At 53.2% G+C, this 22371-nt stretch overlaps 5 protein-coding genes across 5 annotated transcripts; 3 read left to right on the forward strand and 2 right to left on the reverse strand.

Annotated features, from left to right (window-relative positions):
• Positions 1–62: 62 nt before the first annotated feature.
• Positions 63–12144, forward strand: AB675_10701 (E3 ubiquitin-protein ligase TOM1-like protein; the record flags this gene model as incomplete). The annotated part of the gene is made up of 5 exons (XM_018139491.1): positions 63–3221; positions 3275–7150; positions 7415–11879; positions 11940–12069; positions 12126–12144. The coding sequence occupies 5 exons, from the start codon at positions 63–65 to the stop codon at positions 12142–12144; spliced, it is 11649 nt and encodes a 3882-aa protein (XP_018000755.1).
• Positions 12145–13647: 1503 nt separating this feature from the next.
• Positions 13648–17106, forward strand: AB675_10702 (Vegetative incompatibility protein HET-E-1; the record flags this gene model as incomplete). The annotated part of the gene is made up of 2 exons (XM_018139492.1): positions 13648–14680; positions 14810–17106. 2 exons carry the CDS (start codon positions 13648–13650, stop codon positions 17104–17106), a joined length of 3330 nt encoding a protein of 1109 aa, XP_018000891.1.
• Positions 17107–18241: 1135 nt separating this feature from the next.
• Positions 18242–19168, forward strand: AB675_10703 (putative 31.7 kDa protein in traX-finO intergenic region; the record flags this gene model as incomplete). The annotated part of the gene is made up of 1 exon (XM_018139493.1): positions 18242–19168. One exon carries the CDS (start codon positions 18242–18244, stop codon positions 19166–19168), a length of 927 nt encoding a protein of 308 aa, XP_018000663.1.
• Positions 19169–20214: 1046 nt separating this feature from the next.
• Positions 20215–20785, reverse strand: AB675_10704 (uncharacterized protein; the record flags this gene model as incomplete). The annotated part of the gene is made up of 3 exons (XM_018139494.1): positions 20215–20434; positions 20493–20624; positions 20685–20785. 3 exons carry the CDS (start codon positions 20783–20785, stop codon positions 20215–20217), a joined length of 453 nt encoding a protein of 150 aa, XP_018000750.1.
• Positions 20786–20808: 23 nt separating this feature from the next.
• AB675_10705 (High-affinity glucose transporter) lies at positions 20809–22181 on the reverse strand (the record flags this gene model as incomplete). The annotated part of the gene is made up of 7 exons (XM_018139495.1): positions 20809–20922; positions 21002–21070; positions 21123–21361; positions 21412–21542; positions 21596–21710; positions 21764–22005; positions 22060–22181. 7 exons carry the CDS (start codon positions 22179–22181, stop codon positions 20809–20811), a joined length of 1032 nt encoding a protein of 343 aa, XP_018000935.1.
• Positions 22182–22371: the final 190 nt, after the last annotated feature.

Here is a 22371-nt window from a genome sequence, read left to right on the forward strand (position 1 = left end):
CTGGTGGTATTACTCTCAACCCTGATGAGGCCACCGCCTCGGTTCGGAGGAGCTTTGTGAAGATGGGGAAGATAAGCAAGAAGCCGCAGGAGAAGCACAACACATCTCTCTCTCCAGCGGTAACGCAGTTCGTCGACAAAATCAACACTGCACCCTACGCCCACTTGCCGCCTCTGCTTAAGAAGTGGGATGAGAGATGGCCCTATCCGAGAGGCGACTTGATGAACTGGGTCGGCCCTTTGGATCGTTTCGACGAAATCTTGGAGATCTTCATCCAGAAATATGGTCTTGATAAAGGTCCACAGACAATACCATTCGGAGTGGCAGTGTTGGTGCAAGGTTCCCCCGATATTCCAGAGCAGACTATCGTGGAAAAGTGTGGTCCTGATGGCGATCGGCTTCTCATCCAGTCAATCCTCGATTTCTCGCGCTTGCTGGTCGAGAAATGTGCCAATCGAGCAGTGTACAACAGCTCAGATCGCCTGAATGATCTTCTCAACACAACTTCACCACGTCTGCTGCATCTCACCCTGCGTCTTACCGTCTATCTGGCACAGAGATTCTACGAGCGTCGTTCGACCGGCCTAGACGGCGGTCTCTCTAAGTTCTACGAGTACGATCAGCACCGACTACTGTGTATTGTCCGGCCGAGTGAGCGAGACATATTCGTCAAGGCCCCTGGCTCGCCCACGAAACTCACTCGGACCAAGTCTGGTACGACTAAGGCTTCGACCGCAGCTACTATGCCTGGTCTGGACGGTCAGAAGAAGCCCAGTGGTGACACAGCCATGAACTTGGGGTCTGTCGATTCGGAGCAGCAGGTTCGCATACACATCAAAGTAAGCTGGCATGCTCAGATTACTGAGCCGAATGGCCAAGATGGGTCCACAGTCACAGCGCCTGCAACATCTTCCACGCCGACTACGCCTACACCTCTGCGCCGCCAGACTAGCGCCACTTCCAAACCTCAGCCGGCGGAGGCAACGCGCGATTCGCCCAAAGAGTCCTCATCGCTGCGTTCGATCGAATTCTACGACCGGGACTTGCAGACCATGACCGTGGAAGAAGCGCTCAGCAAGTGTCCATTGGACATGCCAGCTGACGCTCGGTACGATCTACTCAACAAGCTACGGTATGCTTATGCCGCGCTCATTACCGAAAAGCGGCCCGTTCGACGAGACCTTACCGCTGCCCGTCTTCTTGGCTTTCAGATTCTCGGCAATGTCTCTTCTGACGCAGATTTGTTCCGAGACCTGGCTGCAAAGGATCCTGCAAAAGCCGCCATAGTTGCACGCTCGTTGGTTAGTATCATGGAAAAGATTACTGGTGATGTTCAGGGTCGCGACCACTATCTCATGACGCTCGGAGCCGAGGCTATTGGAGTACTGATCCGGCACAAGACGTTCACTACGGAGCTGACTACTGCATTGGGTGCGACCTCATCTAACGGCATACTCATTCGCTTGACCAATTCTGCGTTGAGCACCCTGGCGACAGACGGTGATTCATTAGACAATGCAGAAGGAGATGCTTGGCGAGAGGCTATCCTGACTCTGCCACGACTGATCACCGAATCTACTGGTCAACACGGACGTAGTAGCAGTGAGACGGTATTCTCAACGGCCTTCATTGCTGCTTATGTTGGAGGCCTGCGCATCACAACAGGCAAAGCTATGAGAGTTCATGTCCGCATGCTGGATTTCGTCAAGACCTTTTTTCATCAATACAAGGACGGCTTGCAAGTTCTGCTGTCAGTCGACACCTTTGAGATTGTTAGCAGCTTACTACGAGAGGTCGCCGAAGATGCATGGCAGCAGGTCCGAGCAGGCAAAGGTATTCCGGCAGCGTTTAAGACTCGCTTGACAGACTACGATATTCCATACAATCATAGGCAGGTTATCCGGTCCATCATCGACATGATTAATGATGTCAGTGGCCATCATGGCGCAAATGCGGATCGCGCAGCTCGGAGTTTGGTTGATGCCCAGTCGTTGCTGGTTGCTTTCAAGTTGATACTTGACCAAATGAATGCTTTTGGTCCATTGACTTGGAGCGAGGTCGTCAAGGCTATTACGACCTTTCTGAACAACGAGCCCACATGCTACACGGTCATCGCCGAGGCTGGGATCATCAAGAGTTTTGTCAAGACTGTAACAGGTAGCGACGAACTCAACCAGATCGAGGTTCCGGACGACAGCGAGGAGGACTCTGGCGAAGAAGGGCCGACATTTTCCAGCAAATCCGAGCAGCCATCATCGAAACTTCCCAATTCTTTCGAGGCCATAGTCAATACGGCCCTGATGTTTCAGGCGATGTGCCTTACGACTGCGGGCTATGACACATTCCGCAGGGCGGGCCTTGTGGAAAAGTTTTTTGAAGTCTTCGAGTCCCCAGCACACGTCCGGGTCATGAAAGACATGCGCGCCCTTGGGAACACCTTTGACGAGCTCATCCGACACTACATTGGTCTTAAGGATTCCATCATGGGCTCCGTCATCATCATGATGGCACGTGTGCGGCACATTACACAAGCGATGGCTGGCGATTGGGGCGCAGGACCGGTCATCTACGATCAAGGGCCTGACGGAAGACTCTTGATTGCAGGCGGAACTGAGTCTTTGCAAATTGAGGTCGTCCCACCGCCACGAGGACAGCCGCCCGAAAATCGCGCCATTGCTTTGCCGGGCAGGAAGACGCTCATCGTCCATGACGCGGCTGCGAATCCGATGAAGAGCGAGCACCCTCAGAGTGAGGACTCATACGGTTTGAGCGCTTCGGACTACCTGCGGCCGGCCATCGGTTTCCTAGCCAATTTCTTCAGAACCCAATCCCTTTGCTCATCCTTTCTGGACTGGATCGGAACCGGAGACCTTATCATCGACCTGGTCACTATGCCCAGTCTGCCCGTCACGGAGTACTCAGTCGGCATGCATGGCCATATGGAAGAGCTCGCCAAAGTTGTGCACATGATGGCTGAAGTCAAGCCTCATCTGATACTCCCGATACTCATCGACCGCACGCGATACGCTTGCGAAGAATTCAAGCTTCACGCCGGCCAGATCGCCCCACGAGGCAAGAGTGTGTTTGGTCGTCTCGTCTCGCCGCCAAAATCAGACGGCCTAAAGACCGACAACTCAGAGAATGATCCGCAGATCGACAATGGAACCTACGTGGCCAAGTGCCTGATGGCGATCTTCTGTCTCTCGCAGGTCCTTGGCGAGGTCTTCAACTCTCCAATCTACTCCCAACGATCATCACAGAGCTTTCTCTTCAGCCAAGTCAACGTGCGGATATTCTAGCAGATCTGTGTATTGTGCTCGGCGATATTTGCGTCGTTTGCGTACGCGAAGCCATCGTGCTTCAGACCATCCTGCCGGAAACCTGGGTCAAGGCCACAAAGCCGGAAAACTTTTCGACTGGGGATGACGACGTCGACCAAATATTGCAAGTTTGGGACAACTCGCCAACAGGCCTTCAGACACTGGACGAGGACGATGAAATTGCCCAAGCCAGAGGATTGGCCGCCTTTAAGAACGTCCAAGCTCTGCGATGCCTTCTACTTGAGACGCCAGCAGCTTTGGCTGAGCTTCTTGGGGCCATTGGTCATGGCATAGCTGGTGGTCGTAAGAAGCCAGATACTATGACGCGACAAAAGGCCGACGTAGTGGCTAAGGCGATCGCTCAAGCTCTCCTGAAACAGCTTCAACCTGAGTTTATCACAGCTGACGAAACCAATCCTATCGCACTGGACAGACTTGGCAAATATCAGTACTTGGGTGCCGTGCTCGTCAACGTGCGTAGTGCTCTGCATGACGATCTGCAAGGGCTAGGCACCGGAGAGTTCTGTCAGAGCTACATGCTGAAACGTTTCAAAGACATGAATGGCTTGCAGTGTTTACGAAGAATTGGCGAAGATTTCTTCGAGGAACTCACGCACTCGAAGCTGGAGTTGACAGCATTTGCTGCCAATGCTGGACTCAAATTGTGCCTGGATATCTTCGACATCTTAACAACGGCCAAAGTCGTGATTAGCGCCCCTCAGTCGAACTACATGAAGAACTCTGATCCATCTAAGAGTTGTTACTTCGTCCCTTCGCAAACCCTGCTGGAGTTTCGGATGGAAGCTATGCCATTCGTCCTCAAGGTGTGGACGAGTGACTACATCGAGCAGGCCTCACGAATTGTTGTCTTCAAGCTAATCTCTATCATCAAGCACGTGCTGCAAGGCGACGGCGAAGATGAAGTCATCCGAAGGAACGGTGATCATCCTCAGATCTCGGTGGATGCATTCCGCAAATTCAGCGTTACCACAGAACGTATTGAGGCACTTACGAGCTCCAGCCACGACAGAGATCTTGCAATCGAAGCTCTTTTTCGGACAAACAGCAGCACGATGAACCATGAGTCTGTCGCAAGAGACTACATGACGCTGTATGAGAGCAATGCGCGGGTACGTCGGTTGCCTCCGCCGGAGAGTGCCATTGATGTACCATCGACGCCGGGAAGCGGCCTGAACGCCCCTAAGCAAGGCGATCTCTCCCGTCCTGGTTCTGCAAATCCCTCAACGACGAATGGTGGTCCCACCAGCAGCATGGACAGCGAAATGCATGGAATCTCCTCGGACGATGCTGCCAGTCCGCCGCGACCACAAACTTCTTCTGCCATGGACATAAAGAACATCCTCAACCACACCGACGACAAACAGCCGCCGAAAGCGACTCCGCAAGTACCCCACGCGCTTTACTCACTTGAATCTTTAGACCAAATGCGGGCCGAAGTTCGCAGCAATCTGGCTGAGCAGTGTAACAATGTACTGAATACCCACCAGGATATGGTTTTTGATCTGAGCGATTTGATATCGAGTGCCGCGAAGAAATTGAAAGAGCCTGAGGATGCAAGTTACTGGGATTCGACTTCGGATCTGCTTGTCACTTCTCTGCTCTCCATGCAGTCCGACGCAGTCATTTCTGAAGATCAAGGCAAGAGCATTGCAGCTGCGGCACATCTGATCGCACTCCTCATCCAGGATCGCCGGGTCTTTGATCCAGCACTGCGCGTTTTTTGGGAGAACTTTGATGGTCTGCTCTCATTCTTAAAGCTGAATCCTATGCAATCCCGCTCAGGCGACAACGCCTATCCTTGGGTTGCATCCACCCTTCTGCTCTTCGAGCAAATGCTGTCGAAAGATAGCGAGCCCGCCAAGGTAATCTGGCATCAACCACGCGATGTCGATGTTGCTGTCGCAGACCCAATTCTCGAAGAACCAGCGACCCTGAGCCTCGACCAGAAACAAGAGCTCTTCCGTGTCTTGCTTGACTGCCTCCCAAAGGTCGGCAAGGACAAGTCCATGGCGCTATCGATCACTCGCGTCCTGGCTATTCTCACTCGTCAACGCGAAGTTGCGCTTATGCTGGGCGAAAAGCGAAACCTGCAGCGGCTTTTCCTCATGGTGAAGCAACTTGGTCCCGGTGTCTCGACTCGGTTCTTGAGCTCTTTCATGTTGGTCCTACGACACATCATTGAAGACGAGGAGACTCTCATACAGCTGATGCGTAGCGAGATCCAAGCCTTGTTCAGTGGCCGCAGTTCGTCCAGAGCGCTTGATCTCAATACGTATACTAGGGACTTGCATCATCTGGCAATCCGGTCGCCCAAGGTGTTCGTCAAGGTATCCATGGACATGATCAAGTTCACCGCTTGGCAGTCGAATCTCGGTTCTGCTTCACTGACACTCAAAGAGACCGGACCTGTCGATGGCAATGCACCAGACCCTAACGCACCGGTCGAAGAGCAGGCCGCCAACAGTGTCGAAGGAGACGAGACTCAGACGAGCGAGGCCAAACACAAAGCTGGAGAGGTGAAGCTCTCTGTTCCGGACAGTCCTGATGGAGTTGTTCACTTCCTTCTGTCGGAGCTCCTGAGCTACAAAGACGTTGATGACAAAGACGTCCCACATGTCCCAAGACCAAATTCCGAAGACTTGAGCTCGACATCAGATCCCCTGGTTATGCCAACAATGGCTCCCGCAGAGCTCTCCAGCGCATCCTCTGATGACGACCAGGCCGGGGAGGTCGAAAAGTCCGACAAGTCACCCTTCAAGTCTGAAGAGCACCCGATTTTTATGTATCGGTGCTTCCTCTTGCAGTGTCTGGTCGAGCTTCTGCACTCCTACAACCGCACGAAACTCGAGTTTATACACTTCTCTCGCAAGTCGGACCCTATGGCCGTCACCCCGTCCAAGCCGCGCTCTGGGATCTTGAACCACGTATTGAACGGTCTCGTCGCTTCCGGCTATGTCGACAAGGACGACAACTCTGTTCATTGCAAGAAACGTCTGGCTGTGTCCGACTGGGCCATCAAAGTCCTCGTTGCCTTGTGCTCAAAGACTGGCGAGAAAGGCAGAGCCGGGCTGAATCAGAGATACTCAACGGTGGCGAGCCAGGTCAACGATCAAGATGACGAGCCAGACCTTACACTTGTGCGGCGCTTCGTGCTCGAGCATGCCATCAAGGCTTTCAAGGATGCCACAGCTTCCACCGAGCCGCTACAGACCAAGTACAGCAAGCTTCTGTGTTTGTCTGATATGTTCAAGCGACTTCTATCCAAGCCTCCGACCACTGACGGTGCAGCTGGCGCGGGCAACAATTCTTACAAGATCCTGGGTCGGATGATGTTTGAGAAGAATCTCATCTCTGTGTTGACTTCTTCATTAGCGGAGATCGACCTTTCGCAGTCTGGCGCACGAAGAGTGATCAAGTTCATTCTTCGACCATTGCAGGAGCTCACCTCTCTTGCTACACAGCTCAGTCTGACCTCGCCAGAAACGATCACGTCAGTTCTCGGTACCACTTCAGACGACGACATCTCCTCAGCATCGTCAGTTTCCGAAGTCGAAGATGAGCGCGAAGAGACTCCAGATCTTTACCGTAATTCTACACTCGGTCTGCTTGATCCCAATCGTGAGGAGGAATCAGACTCTGGTGATGAAGACGATGAAGATGCTGATGAGGAGATGTATGAGGAAGAGGAGTACGATGACGAGATGGACTACGATAATGGCATGCCGGTTGGCCAAGAGGACGACGACGCCATCTCCGACGCGGACGAATCTGGGAATGATATGGGCCCTATGGAAGGTTTGCCAGGCGACGTACCAATGGAACTTGAATTCGTGGTCGACGAAGGTGGCATGGACGTCGACGATGACACAGAAGATGACGACGATGACGACGAGTCCGATGACGATTCCGATGATGATGACGAGGACGACGGTGAAGACTTCGAGATTGAGGGCACCGAGGGCGAGATCAACGGCGATGAGGAAGGTGCTAGTCTGGGCGATCATGATGAGGAGGGAGACTGGGAGGACGAAGACGATGATGAAGATGACCATGACGAGGCTGCGCCCGAGGAGGACGACCCCGATGATGTGGAACTCGAAATCGAGATGAACGGCGAAATGTTGAATAACGGTGAAGGTCAAGGCATGGCAGAAGGCCTCAACCACCTCCTGCGCGTTCTGCACAATACTGACCCAGAGAACGATGCGCCAGGCGTTGTTGGCATGGATGCTGACAACTTCGATCGCCTACATAACGAAGAAGAGCATGAGGACGGCGTGCTTGAAGAAGAAGAAGACGATGATGAAATGGACGACAACGAAGATGCGCTCATCAGAGAGCAATTTGACGACTTCATGGACGGCGACATGGAAGAAGACTACTATGACGACCAGTGGACTTTCGAGGAGGCAATGACTCGACCTCAGCGAGGGTATGCACGCCGTGGTGCAGGGAGACCCAATGCAATTGCCCGTGTGCCACCTGTCTTCTCAGTCCCTGGATTCAGAGCTGCAGAGATGCCAGCACATGGTTTCATCCGTCCACCCGTTTCGAATCGACGCAGAGCAGGTCACGACGACAACGATGGCACTAATCCATTGCTGCAGCGACCTGAGTTGGAGACTGGCCAGCGTAGTGAGCCGGAATTCCGGCCAAGCCACCTTACCCGTCCAGATGGGCCCGCAACACAATATGCTGTTCGGACGAACCCCCAGGCAGACGCTCACGCAGCGCTTCGAAGCCTCGAGCAAAGCGCAGGTCCTATTAGCCGACCCGGCGAATTATTTGACTTCCTCGCCAGAATCAGAACTGAGCTCACTGGACTCGGTGGTCCCGACAATGGCGCAGGCCATCCATTCAGTATCCAAGTCAGAGCCGGAGAGCGTTTGCCGCCGGGAACTAGACTGCCGTTTGGGATGTCTAGCACCGGAGGCGCTGGACCTCGTCCACGAGAAGACCCCTCTCGGGCTGTCAACTTCACGCCCTCATCAACGATGGTCCGATGGCAAGAAGAGCGAGCTATTCTCTACGGCAACCAGTATCTAGAGAGAGTGCAGCAGATCCAGAAGCTTCTCATCTGGATGCTGACGCCACTTGCTCAGGAGGAAGCGAGAGATCGTCGGAGAAAGGAGCGCGAAGCAGAGGCCGCAGCCAAGACAGCTAGAGAGGAAGAAGCCCGTCTTGCCATGGAACAGAAAGTCAAAGAGGAAGAAGAACGTGTTGCTGCTGAGAAAGCTGCTGAGGAGCTCCGCCAGGCTGCTGAAGCCGAGGCCGCGTCTGCAGCAGCTGCTTCGACTGCCAATGACGAGGCTCCAGCAGAGCAAGCTGAGACTGCAGAGCCAATGGAGGGCGTCCAGACGAGTGGGGACACTGAGGCTGCTGGCGAGGTTGGGCAGTCGGCCCCAGCAGAGGCTCCTGCACAACCACGCGTGTTTGCAACGATCCGCGGCCGAGAACTCGATATTACTGGTCTCGATATCGACCGAGAATACCTGGATGCGTTACCCGAAGAATTACGGGAAGAGGTTATTCTGCAGCAGCTCAGCGCTCGCCGTGAAGAGGTCCAGCAGCAGCAGCCGCGTGCAACCACCAGCACCGAAGTACCGATCGATGCCGGCAGAGGCTCTGAGTACCTCGATGAGTTCATGAACGCGTTGCCTGAAGAACTTCGTGAGGAAGTCCGCGAGACTGAAGCATTGGCTCGGCGACAGCGTGAGCGCGAATCTGCTCGTCGGGAAGCTGCTGCGTCAGCCGGCCGACCGCAGGCTGAAGATATGAATGCGGATGACTTCTTTGCGACTCTGGACCCCGCTCTGAGACGTGTCATACTGTCAGAGCAACCTCAAGATATCCTCGACCGCCTTGATCCGCGTCATGCTGCCGAAGGCCGTGAGCATGGTCACCACACTTTCCGCTATGGCAATGTTGCTGCCCGCCGGGAGCCAGCAAGACAGGCCGACGGCAGCGCACAACGCGAAAAGCGACAGGTGGTGCAGCTCGTCGACAAGGCTGGAGTAGCTACTCTTCTCCGGCTTATGTTCCTGCCCCAGCAGGGCTCGCTCCGTTCAAACCTGTGGCATGTCCTTCGCAACGTTTGTGGCAATCGACAGACTCGATTCGAGGTCATCAGTATGATTTTGGGGATCCTGAAGGAAGGCTCATCTGATCTTGGTGCCGTCGAACGCAGTCTCGCCAGCCTGTCTCTGCGAGCCAAGGCCACTGGTCCTCAGAAGACACCACAGCCTCTGAAGAGAACCTTGTCAATTCCACCAAGCGCTGGTCTCAGCGAGGAGGTGACCCCACTCGTCGTTGTGCAGCAATGCCTATCAGCCCTCAAGCAGCTCTCACAGCATGGATTCCACGTCCGCACACTTTTCTTGCGAGAGGTCGATATCAGCAACAACGCCAAGAACAAGAAGGGCAAAGAGAAAGAGGCTCGGACGACCAAGTTCCCAGTCAACGACCTCATCATTCTGCTTGATCGCAAACTCATTACCGAGAGTTCTACCAGTCTGCAGTCCCTTGCAGAGCTGCTAGCTGCAGTCACATCACCGCTTCAGGTACTGATGATCAAAGAGAAAGATGCCGCAAAGGCGGAGGAAGTCGGGACCGCAGAGCCAACAATCGCGACCGCTACCCAGTCTCAGCCGGAGGATGCAACCATGACCGAAGCACCAGCAGACGCGACAACAGCTGAACCTGCCAACGAGGGAGATGGCTTGGCAGAGAAGCAGGGCGACGAGAAGGCTCCGGAAAGCAAGCCACGAAAGACCTTCGCACCACCAATCATTCCTGAGAAGAACCTTCAGCTCATTGCCGACATCTTCCTTACGCCGGAGTGCGGCAACGATACCTTCCATGCGACGCTCGAAACAATGGCCAACATTTCCACCATACCTGGTTCCAACGAGGTGTTCGGCAAGCAATTAATTGGACACGTTCAGACATTGTCGAATTCGCTTTGCAACAACTTGACGGAGCTCTTACCTCAGCTGCGCGATGCTCAGTCGACCAGTGATCTTCAGGGCATCAATGCGAAGTGGCGGTCCACACAACCTTTCACCAACAGCGGATCGGAACAAGTCAAGCTACTTCATGTTCTGAAGGCTCTCGATTATCTGGCAGAGCCCAAGAAGAGCAACGAGAAAGCCGAAAGCGCGACTGTGAAGAGCATTTTGACAACATCATACGACAGCCTCTCGTTAGCTCCGCTATGGTCGAAACTTAGTGAGGCGCTCGCTATCATGGGAGAGAAAGACAACGCGATCGCTTTCGCCGGCATTCTGCTGCCGCTCATCGAATCTCTGATGGTGGTATGCAAGAATACATCTCTCAAGGAGGCTCCACTTGCTCAACAGTTGCGCGAAGAAGGCCCGACGACACCGGTCATGGAGGAGCTGGATGATCTGGAACAGCTGTTCTTCAACTTCACCACCGAGCACCGCAAGATCCTGAATGACATAATACGTCAATCTCCCAAGTTGATGCAAGGCAACGGCAGTTTCAGTCTATTGGCCAAGAACTCCAAGGTCCTTGACTTCGACAACAAGCGAGCGTTCTTCGCGAAGCAGATCCATTCGAGACTTCATGCACAGCGACACGTCCAGCCACCACTCCAGCTCAATATTCGGCGCGACCAAGTCTTCCAGGACTCTTACAAAGCCTTGTATTTCAAGAGTCCAGATGAGATGAAGTACGGAAAGCTCAACATCCGATTCAATGGCGAGGAAGGGGTCGATGCCGGAGGAGTTACACGAGAATGGTTCCAAGTTCTTGCTCGTGGCATTTTCAACCCTGACTGGGCTCTCTGGCAGCCAGTTGCTTCCGATAAGACCACATTCCATCCCAACTCGTTGAGCTGGATCAACGGCGAGCACTTGGTCTACTTCAAATTCATTGGACGCATCATCGGCAAGGCCTTACACGAGAGTAGAGTTCTCGATTGCCATTTCAGTCGTGCGGTGTACAAGCGAATGCTTGGCAAGCAGCCCAACCTCAAGGATCTCGAGAGCATGGATCTCGACTACTACAAATCCTTGTGCTGGATCCTCGAAAACGACATCACGGACATCATCACAGAGGACTTCTCCGTTGTCGAAGAGCAGTTCGGCGAAGAGAAGATCGTTGATCTGATCCCCGACGGTCGCAATATACCAGTCACAGAGGACAACAAGCGCGACTACGTTCAGAAGCTAGTCGAATACCGTCTTACCGGTTCCGTCAGTGAGCAATTGGAGAATTTCGTCAAGGGTTTCCACGATATTATTCCATCCGAGCTTGTCTCCATCTTCGACGAGCAGGAACTCGAGCTTTTGATTTCTGGGTTGCCTGAGATCGACGTTGATGACTGGAAAGCCAATACGGAATACCACAACTACAACGCTAACAGCCCACAAGTGACGTGGTTCTGGCGCATTGTGAGATCTATGAGCAATGAAGAGCGCGCGAAGTTGTTGCAGTTCATCACGGGTACGAGTAAAGTGCCGCTCAATGGGTTCAAGGACTTGGAGGGCATGCAAGGAACGACTCGATTTTCCAGTGAGTACTCCCCAATTGCAATCCGTGGTGTTTTGAAGCAAAGACTAACATGCACAACAGTTCACCGAGAGCCTAACCTCCACCGCTTGCCGACGAGTCATACCTGCTTCAATCAACTCGACCTGCCAGCCTATGACAACCAGGAGAGCTTGAAGACGAGTCTCATGAAGGCCATCAATTTGGGTGCTGAGTATGTCTTCTCCCTCTTCCATTGTGATAGAAGAACTCGACTAATGTGTTCAATAGCTATTTTGGCTTTGCCTAACGTGTGGTAGCCATGCTGCACAGCCATCATTTGCTTTTCGATGCATAGCGAGGTCACGGAGTCTACTTCATACCCAAAGGCGTTCTTCTGGACTTGCGGAACCGAGTCATCGATGATGGAAATGAAGAAAGGAGCAGAGGATAATTGGTCAGGGAACGAGCATATTCTTGATGGGGAGGATGGCCATTGATAGTGGTGATCAACCATCTGTAAATAGGCAGGCAGCATGGGCACAGCTCATTGCATATTTAGCTAGATTGATAGGAAGAACAGGAGCTTCCGGAGCAGTCAGCGGCGGTGAGGATGGCCATTGGGGATGGGGCGAGAGCGGGTGTGCAGACCTGTTCTTGTCCTTCTCTCTCCGGTGGCTGTCTGAGCGAGTGGCTGGACTGCTATGAAGAAATTATCTCTCTATCACGCTTTGTTCTAGTGGAAAATACGTGCCTCCAGTGAGCAATCGTTCTTATCGTCATGCCTCCTGCCTCGTCATCGTGCTTCCTAAGCCGTTCATCCCATTGGCGCGCTCTTCCTTGGTCGAGCTTACCCTACAAATAACAATAGCAATGCTGCCCTTTGCTAGACATGAACTAGGAAGTCAGGCTTTGGATCGCTACTGCGCCGGTCGTCGCAGTCGTCGCGCGCCTGTCGCGGCTGCGGATTGGCCTCCTTCGGGCAGGATTAAAGCATATAATGCTGCTTGAATTCATCTTGATCGAGCTTTCACCTACCGGTCCGGCAAGGCGGGCTGACCAGTGACCGAATTGGCTGAGTTGCTCCGCACTGGGACATCCGCTTTCGCCTCTAGCTACGTTCAGCACCTAAACTGCTTGCCCCGTGCTGCTTGAGAATCATTGTATCAAGCAGTCGTATCGTCATGGTGCGAAATGCACTACAGGATATCGACTTTCGTACTGATGGAATTCAATCACAGCTGCATCTCTCCTGCGCTTACAAAGAACTTGTGAGAAGCTGCCGGCGGCGACGACGTGCTTGTGGTTCTCAGTTCCATCAGCATCGGCGAGGCAGCTACGACGTCCTAGCACAGAGTTATGCAAGAGGTCGTCATAATAAGGTGTGAAAGTGGTCGATGATATAGAAGGTCAAAACCAAAAGCCCCTCTCCACAGTCTACATGTAGACTCATTGCTACATAATGATTGGCCGGACTACGCGCCCGCAAAGGACCGGTCCGTGAGCCCCGCACTGAGGCAAAGTCCTCGCTTCTTTGCCGCTGGGATTCTTCACTCATGGATGTCGCCCCTCTGGGCGGGCTAGGCCTCGCTCTTGCTCCGAGACTACTTTGGTGCAGTTGCGGACCAGGTTCACGGACATCTTATCAACGTGGCAATCGCGCAAGCTTCGAATTACGATAAGAAAAGCGACAATGCTTTATGATCGATGACTAGATTCATACGCGTTCTGAACTCTCGTGTCTCTACTATGTCGATCGGAGTCGTTCCGCTAACTCAGCTGCCTGGATGATGCCTCAGCATGTCCACGGATCATGAGGCTACTCAAGCAATCCGCCGATGGCTCGTTTCATCTGACGAGTTTCGATAGTAACGCCTGTCCGCCTTACGCTATCTTATCTCATACCTGGGGCAAGGACGACAGCGAAGTGACATTTGAGGACATTGAGGACGGAGCAGGTCGTGAGAAGGCTGGGTACGAAAAGCTGCGTTTCTGTGCGGAGCAAGCGCGGAAAGATGGGCTTGATCACTTCTGGGTCGACACTTGTTGCATCAAGAAGTCAGATCTGGCCGAATTGAGTGAGGCCATCACGTCTATGTTCAGGTGGTATCGGCGGTCTGCGAACTGTTATGTCCTTCTCACGGATGTGACGCATGACACAACGCTCTCGCCCGGTGACGGAACTCCGGTCTGGCGCGAACAATTTCACTCCAGCGCCCACCACACGCGAGGGTGGACATTGCAAGAGATTCTGGCTCCCCATACCGTACATTTCTTCTCAAAGGAAGGGAAGGTATTGGGCGAGCGGCGGGATCTTGCTGGAGCAATCGAAGAAGCGACGACAATTCCTGTTCGGGCTTTGACAGGAGAACCCCTGACTAAGTTTAGCGTCGCTGAGCGTATGCGTTGGTCGGAAGGCCGGAACACCACGAAAGCTGAAGATCGTGCCTACTGTCTACTAGGCCTCTTTGGAATCTCTCTTGTACCTAACTACGGTGAGGGGATCCGAAGTGCGTTACGACGGCTGTCAAGTGAGCTGGACCAAAAATTCAGGGAGGAAGTGCGCGACGCTGGGAAGACGTTGATCCAAGTCGTGCAAAAAGACCCGCGAGACAGATCGCATGCTCTGTCCGTCGAAGAACGTAACGCACAGTGGGAGAAGAATAGACGCCGCCGGGGTCTACTCGATCTCTTGAGGCCTGAAAATCTCAACGCAAGACAGCAGAACGTACGAGATGCTCAGCACGACACCTGCAAATGGTTTCTCGAGCATCCCGCGGTTGTGAAGTGGAATCAACAAGAGGAGGTGGGAGATCATCGTGGCTTTCTTTGGCTTCGTGGAAACCGTAAGCTGTCCGATTCCAAGATCCGTTCCACAGAAAAGTCCATTCCCTTTAATGGTGTTCCAAGCTGCGTGGCACACCTCGTCTTGTATGCCCTGCCTTATCATGCTTCTTGGCTGACAGAGAGCACAGCTGGAACCGGAAAATCCACTATCATGAAGTTTGCTCACCAGCACTACCTTGGCGCAAGACCAAATGGCGAGGTTGTTATCTCATTCTTCTTCAATGCTCGCGGTGCAATGAATGAGAAGACAACTCATGGTATGTGGATGTCATTGTTGTACCAACTGCTTGAGGCTGCACCAGACCAGCGTGATCTCGTTTTCGAACTCTCCGATACAGACGATTTTAAAGAAGCCTCAGATTCCGGACGAGTTGGCTTAACCATACCGAAACTGCTGAAAGTGTTCAGACAGAGTGTGCTCAGTCTCGGTCAACGACCATTAAGGTGCTTCATCGATGCTCTGGACGAGTGCGACGCGATACAAGTCCAAGAGATGTTGGAGGAGATGAAATCACTCAGTCAGATTGCGATAGATGCTGACGTCGACGTACGCATCTGCTTCGCCAGTCGACATTATCCTAATGTCATCTTCGAGTATGGTCAGCGACTCATCCTTGAGAGAGAGCCAGGTCATCGTGAAGACTTGGACAGCTACGTCGAGTCTCACCTGAGACGTTTCAATTCAGTCTCCGCCAAAGTCGTCCAACGCATCAGCACGCAGATTCTAGATAAAGCCAACGGCTCTTTTCTTTGGACCGTCCTCGTCGTCGCGACGCTGCAAAAAGAGCTCTCTGCTGGTAACATAAGGACAGTTGAAAAGAAGCTCGCTGAGATACCTCTGGAACTAAGCGAGCTCTTCCGTCGGATTTTGCTGAGAGACATACAAAATCTGGAGGATACGTGCTTTGCCTTTCAATGCGTTCAATATGCCCGCAGACCTTTGCACTTGGTGGAGTATTACTATGCTGTTTCAACGGGAAGTGGTCCGCCTGACGAGCTCGACGAAGCGATCGTCCATGACCCCGACGAAGCCACACAGCATGCTATGGAGCTGTATGTTACACATACAAGCAGAGGTCTTCTGGAGGTCACTTCCACCATCCTATCAGTGGTTCAATTCATCCATGAGACAATTCGGCATTGGTTCCAAGGCGGAGCACTGTGTGATTTCTTCCCGGAGCTAGGTTCCGATCTTGCAGCTTATAGTCATGACAGAATTGCGCGATGCTGCTCAAGCTACATGCATCATGCACGCAAATATCACCGAACGATATCCGTGCCCGATCTGCTGCAAATGTTCCCATTCCTCACCTACGCAACCGCCTACAGTCTGCAGCACGCCGAGAAAGCTTCCCAGTGTCTCCCTCAAGCGGAATTTCTGGAACATTTTGATGTCGAATTCTGGGTCTTGAGCTGGCGCCTCAAAGATCATTCAGCATCCGCCGACTACTACTCACGCAAAGCAGATCTGCTGTACGTGTTAGCCTCGGAGAATTGTCCCAACCTCATTCGGACCCTCTGCTCTGAGGGAGTTCGCATCGGGGTCGAGGGCGAGTTGTATAGATTTCCGCTGTTTGCTGCGATAGTCAGATCCAATGATGAGGCTGTGAACGCTCTTCTGCAGTTCGAGACCGGGGCCAATCTCCCTTTGACGGCTCAAGAAAGGCAAGCACTTGATCAGAACGGCGCCGACCGCCATTATCCGACACCATTGCTGTGGGCAGTGAAACAGAATCATGAAAAGGCTGCTTTGGCTATGTTGAAAGCCGTGGATATCGACCGCATCCTTACAACATGTGACGGCGATGGTTTGAACGCACTGGATCATGCAGTCGCCGGTGGACTCGCTGAGGCGACCAAAGAGCTGCTGGCGCTCGGTCTGACACCCGGGACAGCGGCGCCAGTCACCAACGACTCTCCTTGGTCTTACGCCTCAGAGAGCTCTCACAACTCAAGCACCTCAGACGTTGTGAGTGACGCAATAGACGCCATTTCTCAGGAGGGTTCTCAGACGTCAGAAGAATTAACATTCTACACCCCACCGGTGTCTCCATTGCAAGACAATGAGCCCAGACCTGACGAGGACCCTGAATTCAACGATCCGTTCGGTAGTGAACCGCTGTTCCACAGAACTGGCAAGCCAATGGACAGCCAAGGGCCTCTCGAGTTCAGCAATGCCGGTCTTCCCGAAGAAATTCCACCAGATCGACCCATCGGTGCTGGTCCCCGTGACAAAGTCAGGAAGAACGACAGGCAAAAGAAGAGATGGGGCAAGTCCGGCAGTCGTACATCAACCTCAGACGGCATTGTCGAGGTTGGTGACGTGGGCGACTCTATTCCAGAGATTGTTCTGGACGATCTGCTCGCAAGTCATCCACTCGATATCGATAGTGAATCCATGCCTGTATCTGAGCCTGAACGTTGATCACGCTTCCGCGCACGTCGCCCCAGGTAGTGCTAGATTAGATCAGCAACGCCGCTATGATGTGCCGGATCGACCACAGAAGGGCCTGTGTGGGGGACACGAGATGAACCGCCGGCAGCAGGAGTCGCGCTACATGGGGCAAGGCTGCACTAAAGTCCGTCAAGCAGCGTAGACGATTTGATGTTGCGGGATACGATGACAAAGGCTCAGGCCCTGTCGCGGTGGAAAGGGTTCAAACTCATATCTCACTGTCTAAGCAGGAGCTGAAAACTCTTCAGGGGCTAATTCCGATCGACATTACGGGCGATGATGGTGACGGCGATAATGATGCAAATGGTGAGCGTGACGAAGTCAATCTAGAAGGGCTTGAGGCTGTGAAACATATCAGATCAGATACCAGTCCATCCTTAGCCCAGGATGTTTACAATCGCTTACACCAGGATTATTGGTACAAGGGTGCACAGGTGTCATGGCATGCAGGAGTATCGACCCTATGATTTGTTGTAGGAGGAACAAGATTCGGAGACAAGAAACTCACATAGCTACTGCAGTGGAGAATGGGGAGCAGTGGAGGCAACAGCTGGCGGCCGAAGAGGAAGACCGATTCAGAGACTTACACTTTCACCTGCCACCAGTCAGGGGCGCAATTCACCTGCCGTAGCAGAGATGTCGCTACCTCTGCCACCATCGCATTCTCCAGAAACAGCTGTCTGTCACAGTCAGCTACGCGTTCGCTGCTTCTACATGGCGAGAGGCCGGACAGCGAAGCAGCTCCCAGGTCGCGTGTGACCGCAACAGATCCGAACTCCGAAGCAAAGAGCCTCGGTGGTGCCAAGCTGGCCTCATAATTGCAGAGTGATAAACCGGGCTCTGCATGCCGCTGTCTCACTTGTACATTGGCGACCCCACGAGGCCATCAAATTTATGTCGGGAAGTCTCACCTGACAGAAAAGGCGAAAAGGTCCTCGCTATGCCGGACTTCGCGGACATGTTCTCCGGAACTTGCCTCACGTCCAGTCTGCAAATGTGCCTTGCGGGCTGGCGGCAAAAATTGGCCTTCACGACTGTGATAAGCAGCCCATGTGCTTCTGCCTCTGTGTGGCGGTGGTGCACACGTTACAAGCTCCTATCTGCTATGGGATTTACAATCAAATCAGAGGGCTCGAAGCGTGCTGCGCGGTTTCAATCCGACGAGCTAACACTCGGCGGCGTATTCCAGTGCCCTGAAGGTCAAGGTTCATTTCCCATAGTCGTTCTTGGACATGGGCTGAACGGCTTGAAAGAATGGACCTTGCCAGATGTTGCTGCGGCACTGGTAGAGAAGGGCATCGCAGCATTCCGGTTCGATTATCGAAACTACGGCGACAGTGAAGGTACCCCTCGCGACGAGGTCTCACATCACGGACGTATACAAGACTGGCAGAACGCCATTACCTACGTGACGACACTGCCCAATGTCGATGAGGAGCGTATCGGCGTCTGGGGTACCAGCCTTGGCGGCAGAGACGTCTTGGCGTTCTCATGGCTCGACCGTCGCGTTAAGGCAGTAGTTGCACAAGCGCCACTGATAAAGTGGACGTTGCAGTCTGCTGCCGCGATGGCAGGCTACAAAGACGACATAGCTGGGTTCCAGGCTGATCTGGCAGCGGATCGCAAGAACCGAGCACTCGGCAAAGAACCAAAGTACCTAGACTTCGTCAGGCCGTCCGGTGACGACGTCAAAGCAGCCTTCATCGCACAACTCAGCGAAGCCGAACGAAGGCACTATTCCGGCCGTATCACACTGCAGAGCTACCAGCCAACAACCCTGATCGACGTCACACCCTTCGTCGAGCTTCTAGCTCCGACTCCAGTGCTGTTCGTTCTTGCCGAGCAAGATTTCCTGCCGGGTCAGAGGGAGGCTCATGAGGCGGCGAAAGGCCCGAAGTGGCTGGCTCGGGTGCCTGGAAATCACTTCTCGCCGTATGTTGAGTCGAAGGAGCAGTCGATTGCGGTGGCGAGGGATTTCTTTGTTAGGGTTCTGTTGGAGGGGAGGACGGAGTTTGAGTTGGGCCAGCCTTGATGGGTGGTATGTAGGTAATGGTCTAGTCTAGGATGATAATAATCCTCCAATTCCACGCCATCATCCATGCCACAGCATCAGAAGAAGACTGGGAAGCCGATGTCGAGCTCATGATAAAGTCTCGTAATCTCAACCGGTCTTGCGGACATGCAAAGTCATCCGGTCTCATCTAAATCCCGTCATCCGGTCTTTGTCGTTGCGCATTCTCCGCCTTCCATCCCGAGTCGTTCTACTCCTGGTACCGGCAGGGCAGGTGCGAATGCCGTCAGCACATCGCGCCTGCTGCAGACAGCGCGTAACGAGGCAGGCATGAATGTCGTCCACCAGTTGCTCCTGCTGCACGAAGTCCTGGGTGAGCGCAGGTGCGGTTGCTGGCGCGCGGTCGCGGTTACAGCGAGGAGCGCTTGGCGAGGCAAGCGCGAGTGGTATCAGCCGGTCGCTCCTGCTGCGGCAAGTGTGTATAAGGGAAGGTGCGAATGCAATCTGTTGGTCATCGCTGCTGCAAAATGTGCTTGGTGAGGCAGGTGCGGCTACAGTCATCCGGTCTCGCGAGACGTGCCTTGTCAACCGGCCTCTCCCCGATCTTGTCATCCGGCGCTACCTGAGTTCTGGCATCCGGCGTGGCCATACCGATAGCACTTACGACGCAACAATTGCGCTGCCTCGTGCTGGCATGGGTGACAGCGTTGAAAGTAGCAGTGCTCGCCACGCTGAGTCGCCGATGTCGTCAGTGCCGTTGTACTGAATTGCAATTATATTAAACATTGCAAAGACACGACATCGAGGGATGTTTAATGATGTACATCATCGCTTGAGAGCAGCTCTAACACTCATAAGTATCCGTGCTCTGCCATGCGTACATGTATCCTGGGAACTGTACCGCCGAACCGGATTTGGGCCCTTCCGCACATCGCTCACTGCCTGAATATTCGTGGATCAGGAACGTACAGTCCACTGCAGGCGTCTCATGGATCAACGCCGAAAGCATCTCCTTCTCATTGGTCTGCTCTAACTCTGTTCAGATCCGCCGGAGAGATCACACGCTTTCAGGCCTTGACATGCGCGTGGTGGGATGCGCTGCCGTCCACATCGTCCGCTGCCTTCTCATCATCTGGTCCAGTCCGATCGCCGTCGAGAGCGACTCTCACGTGGCGATCGCCGAAGATAATCCCAATCTCCTCCAGAGATTTGCCTTTGGTTTCCGGGCAGATAAACCAGATGAACGGGATAAAAACCAGGAGAAGGCATAGATAGATCAGAAGAAGTCTGCAAGCAGAGTAGTCAGCATGTCTACTCGCGTTGGGATGGATTTTTGTGTGCTAACCTCCAGCCAATATCTGCCAAAGCCGTGGGTGCGGTATCAAGCTGTACAAGCAGAACAAGGAAGTACGATCCAACGGCGATTGACACGCCTTTGCCGCGCACATTGTTTGGGAATATCTCGGATGTATAGATGCTGCGGTGTCTGGTCAGCTAGTTGCCTGTACGCCATTGGGAAGGAGTATTGTTCACTTACTATGTAGTCGCGTCCACAAAAGTGGCATAGATGATGATTTGAGCGTAAAGAAAGAAGATCGTTGAGATGGCTGCGGACCGCGACGCAGTCTTTTCGAACATAGCAAGCGACGCAACGATACCGATCAAGCAAGCGCGTTGCCGATCCATCCAATCTTGAGAGCCAGGATGCGACCCATGCGGTCTATGGTGAAGGCGCAAATAGTGTTGCCGATGATGGTGAAATTGGCCCAGATTCCCTGCAAATATTGGTCAGCTTCGTCCATGAGTTTGAGGCACCGTGAGAGGTCGGGAGGGATTTCAGGCGGATAGACATACTGTGAAGACAAGCTGCATTGGAACGCCGAAGCCTAGTCGCCCGTATAGGACCGGATTGTAGACTTGCGTCTTCGTCAGTTTGATTTGATTCTGTGTGTAGAGAGAATGACATGCCTGAAACCAACAAAGTAGCTGCCATCTGGCTGCCAATCATGACAAAGGCGGCAACACCAGCTCGTCGACGATATGTGGGCACAGTGAACATGTCTTTCCATGTAACCTTGTTCTTTTCGTCTTCATCGTGCTGAGCTTTGATCTGCCCATATTCGGAGAGCGCAAGAAGATTATCCGGATCGTCTTTGTTGCGATGATACCGAATCAAGGACTTGATCGCATCTTCGTGGCGATCCTTGTTGATCACTTCGGAGGTCAGAACCAGGTCTGGAGGGAACGATTGAAAAGTAACTCACGCCATCTGGGAGACTCTGGCACAAACCATACACCAACTGCAAGAGCAAGAGTAAAGATGCACATGATGCCTAGCGGTGGTCTCCACTGTGCACCGCTCGCATTGACATAGTAAAAGCCGAGTCCGATCCAGCTACGCCACTGTCAGCTTGTGGACTTGGAACACCGGTAGGTGGACCATCATACTTCGGCAGGACGGTACCTAGCGAGATCATGATCCCATGAGTGCCAACAAGTAGACCTCTGGCTGTGGGTGGGGCTATTTCACTCTGAAAGAGAGGAACCAATGCAAATATTGCACCTGCTAAGGTCAACACGCGTTCGTCGTGTAAGTGGTGGGGTTTAGACACAAACCTATGCCAAATCCCGCAATCAGTCGAGCAGCAATGAACATGCCCATGTTCACAGAGCCTGTTTGTAATATGCCGCCGACGGTCGCCAGAGCCGATGTCAAGGACAGCGATTTACGGCGACCCAACGTATCGGTGGCATACGATGAGAGGATAGATCCAATCAATGCTCCAGCGATATACACGCCATTGACAGCTCCAAGTAGCTGAGTTGCGTTCGATGCCGTGTCCAGATGCATGTACGTACTGACCACGATGTTAGATGAGCCGCTCCCATTTGTTGAGACGAGTGCTACTCACACAAAGCTTGGTTGTGCCGAAGTAGTGGCAGTGATGACTGTGAAATAGGCACAGGCGACCGACCCTATGGACAGGAACAAAGCGACCCAAGTGCTGTAGAGACTTTTGGTGTGTTTAGCCATAGCGAGTAAGTGGTGAAGATGTAGTCTAATAACCAGACAACACTGACGATCCGAGCGACTGGGTTGAGGTTTTGTAGACAGCAATGCCACCATCCAGTAATTCGAATATCAGGCACAGGAGCTTCCCCATGGGGCCACGACAATGTTAGCCGCGACCCCGAGCCTTGGTACTGCGCCAGCCATGGTGCTT

The sequence above is a fragment of the Cyphellophora attinorum genome (genome assembly GCF_001299255.1).
Source record: "Cyphellophora attinorum strain CBS 131958 chromosome Unknown Contig11, whole genome shotgun sequence".
Taxonomy (NCBI): Eukaryota; Fungi; Ascomycota; class Eurotiomycetes; order Chaetothyriales; family Cyphellophoraceae; genus Cyphellophora; species Cyphellophora attinorum.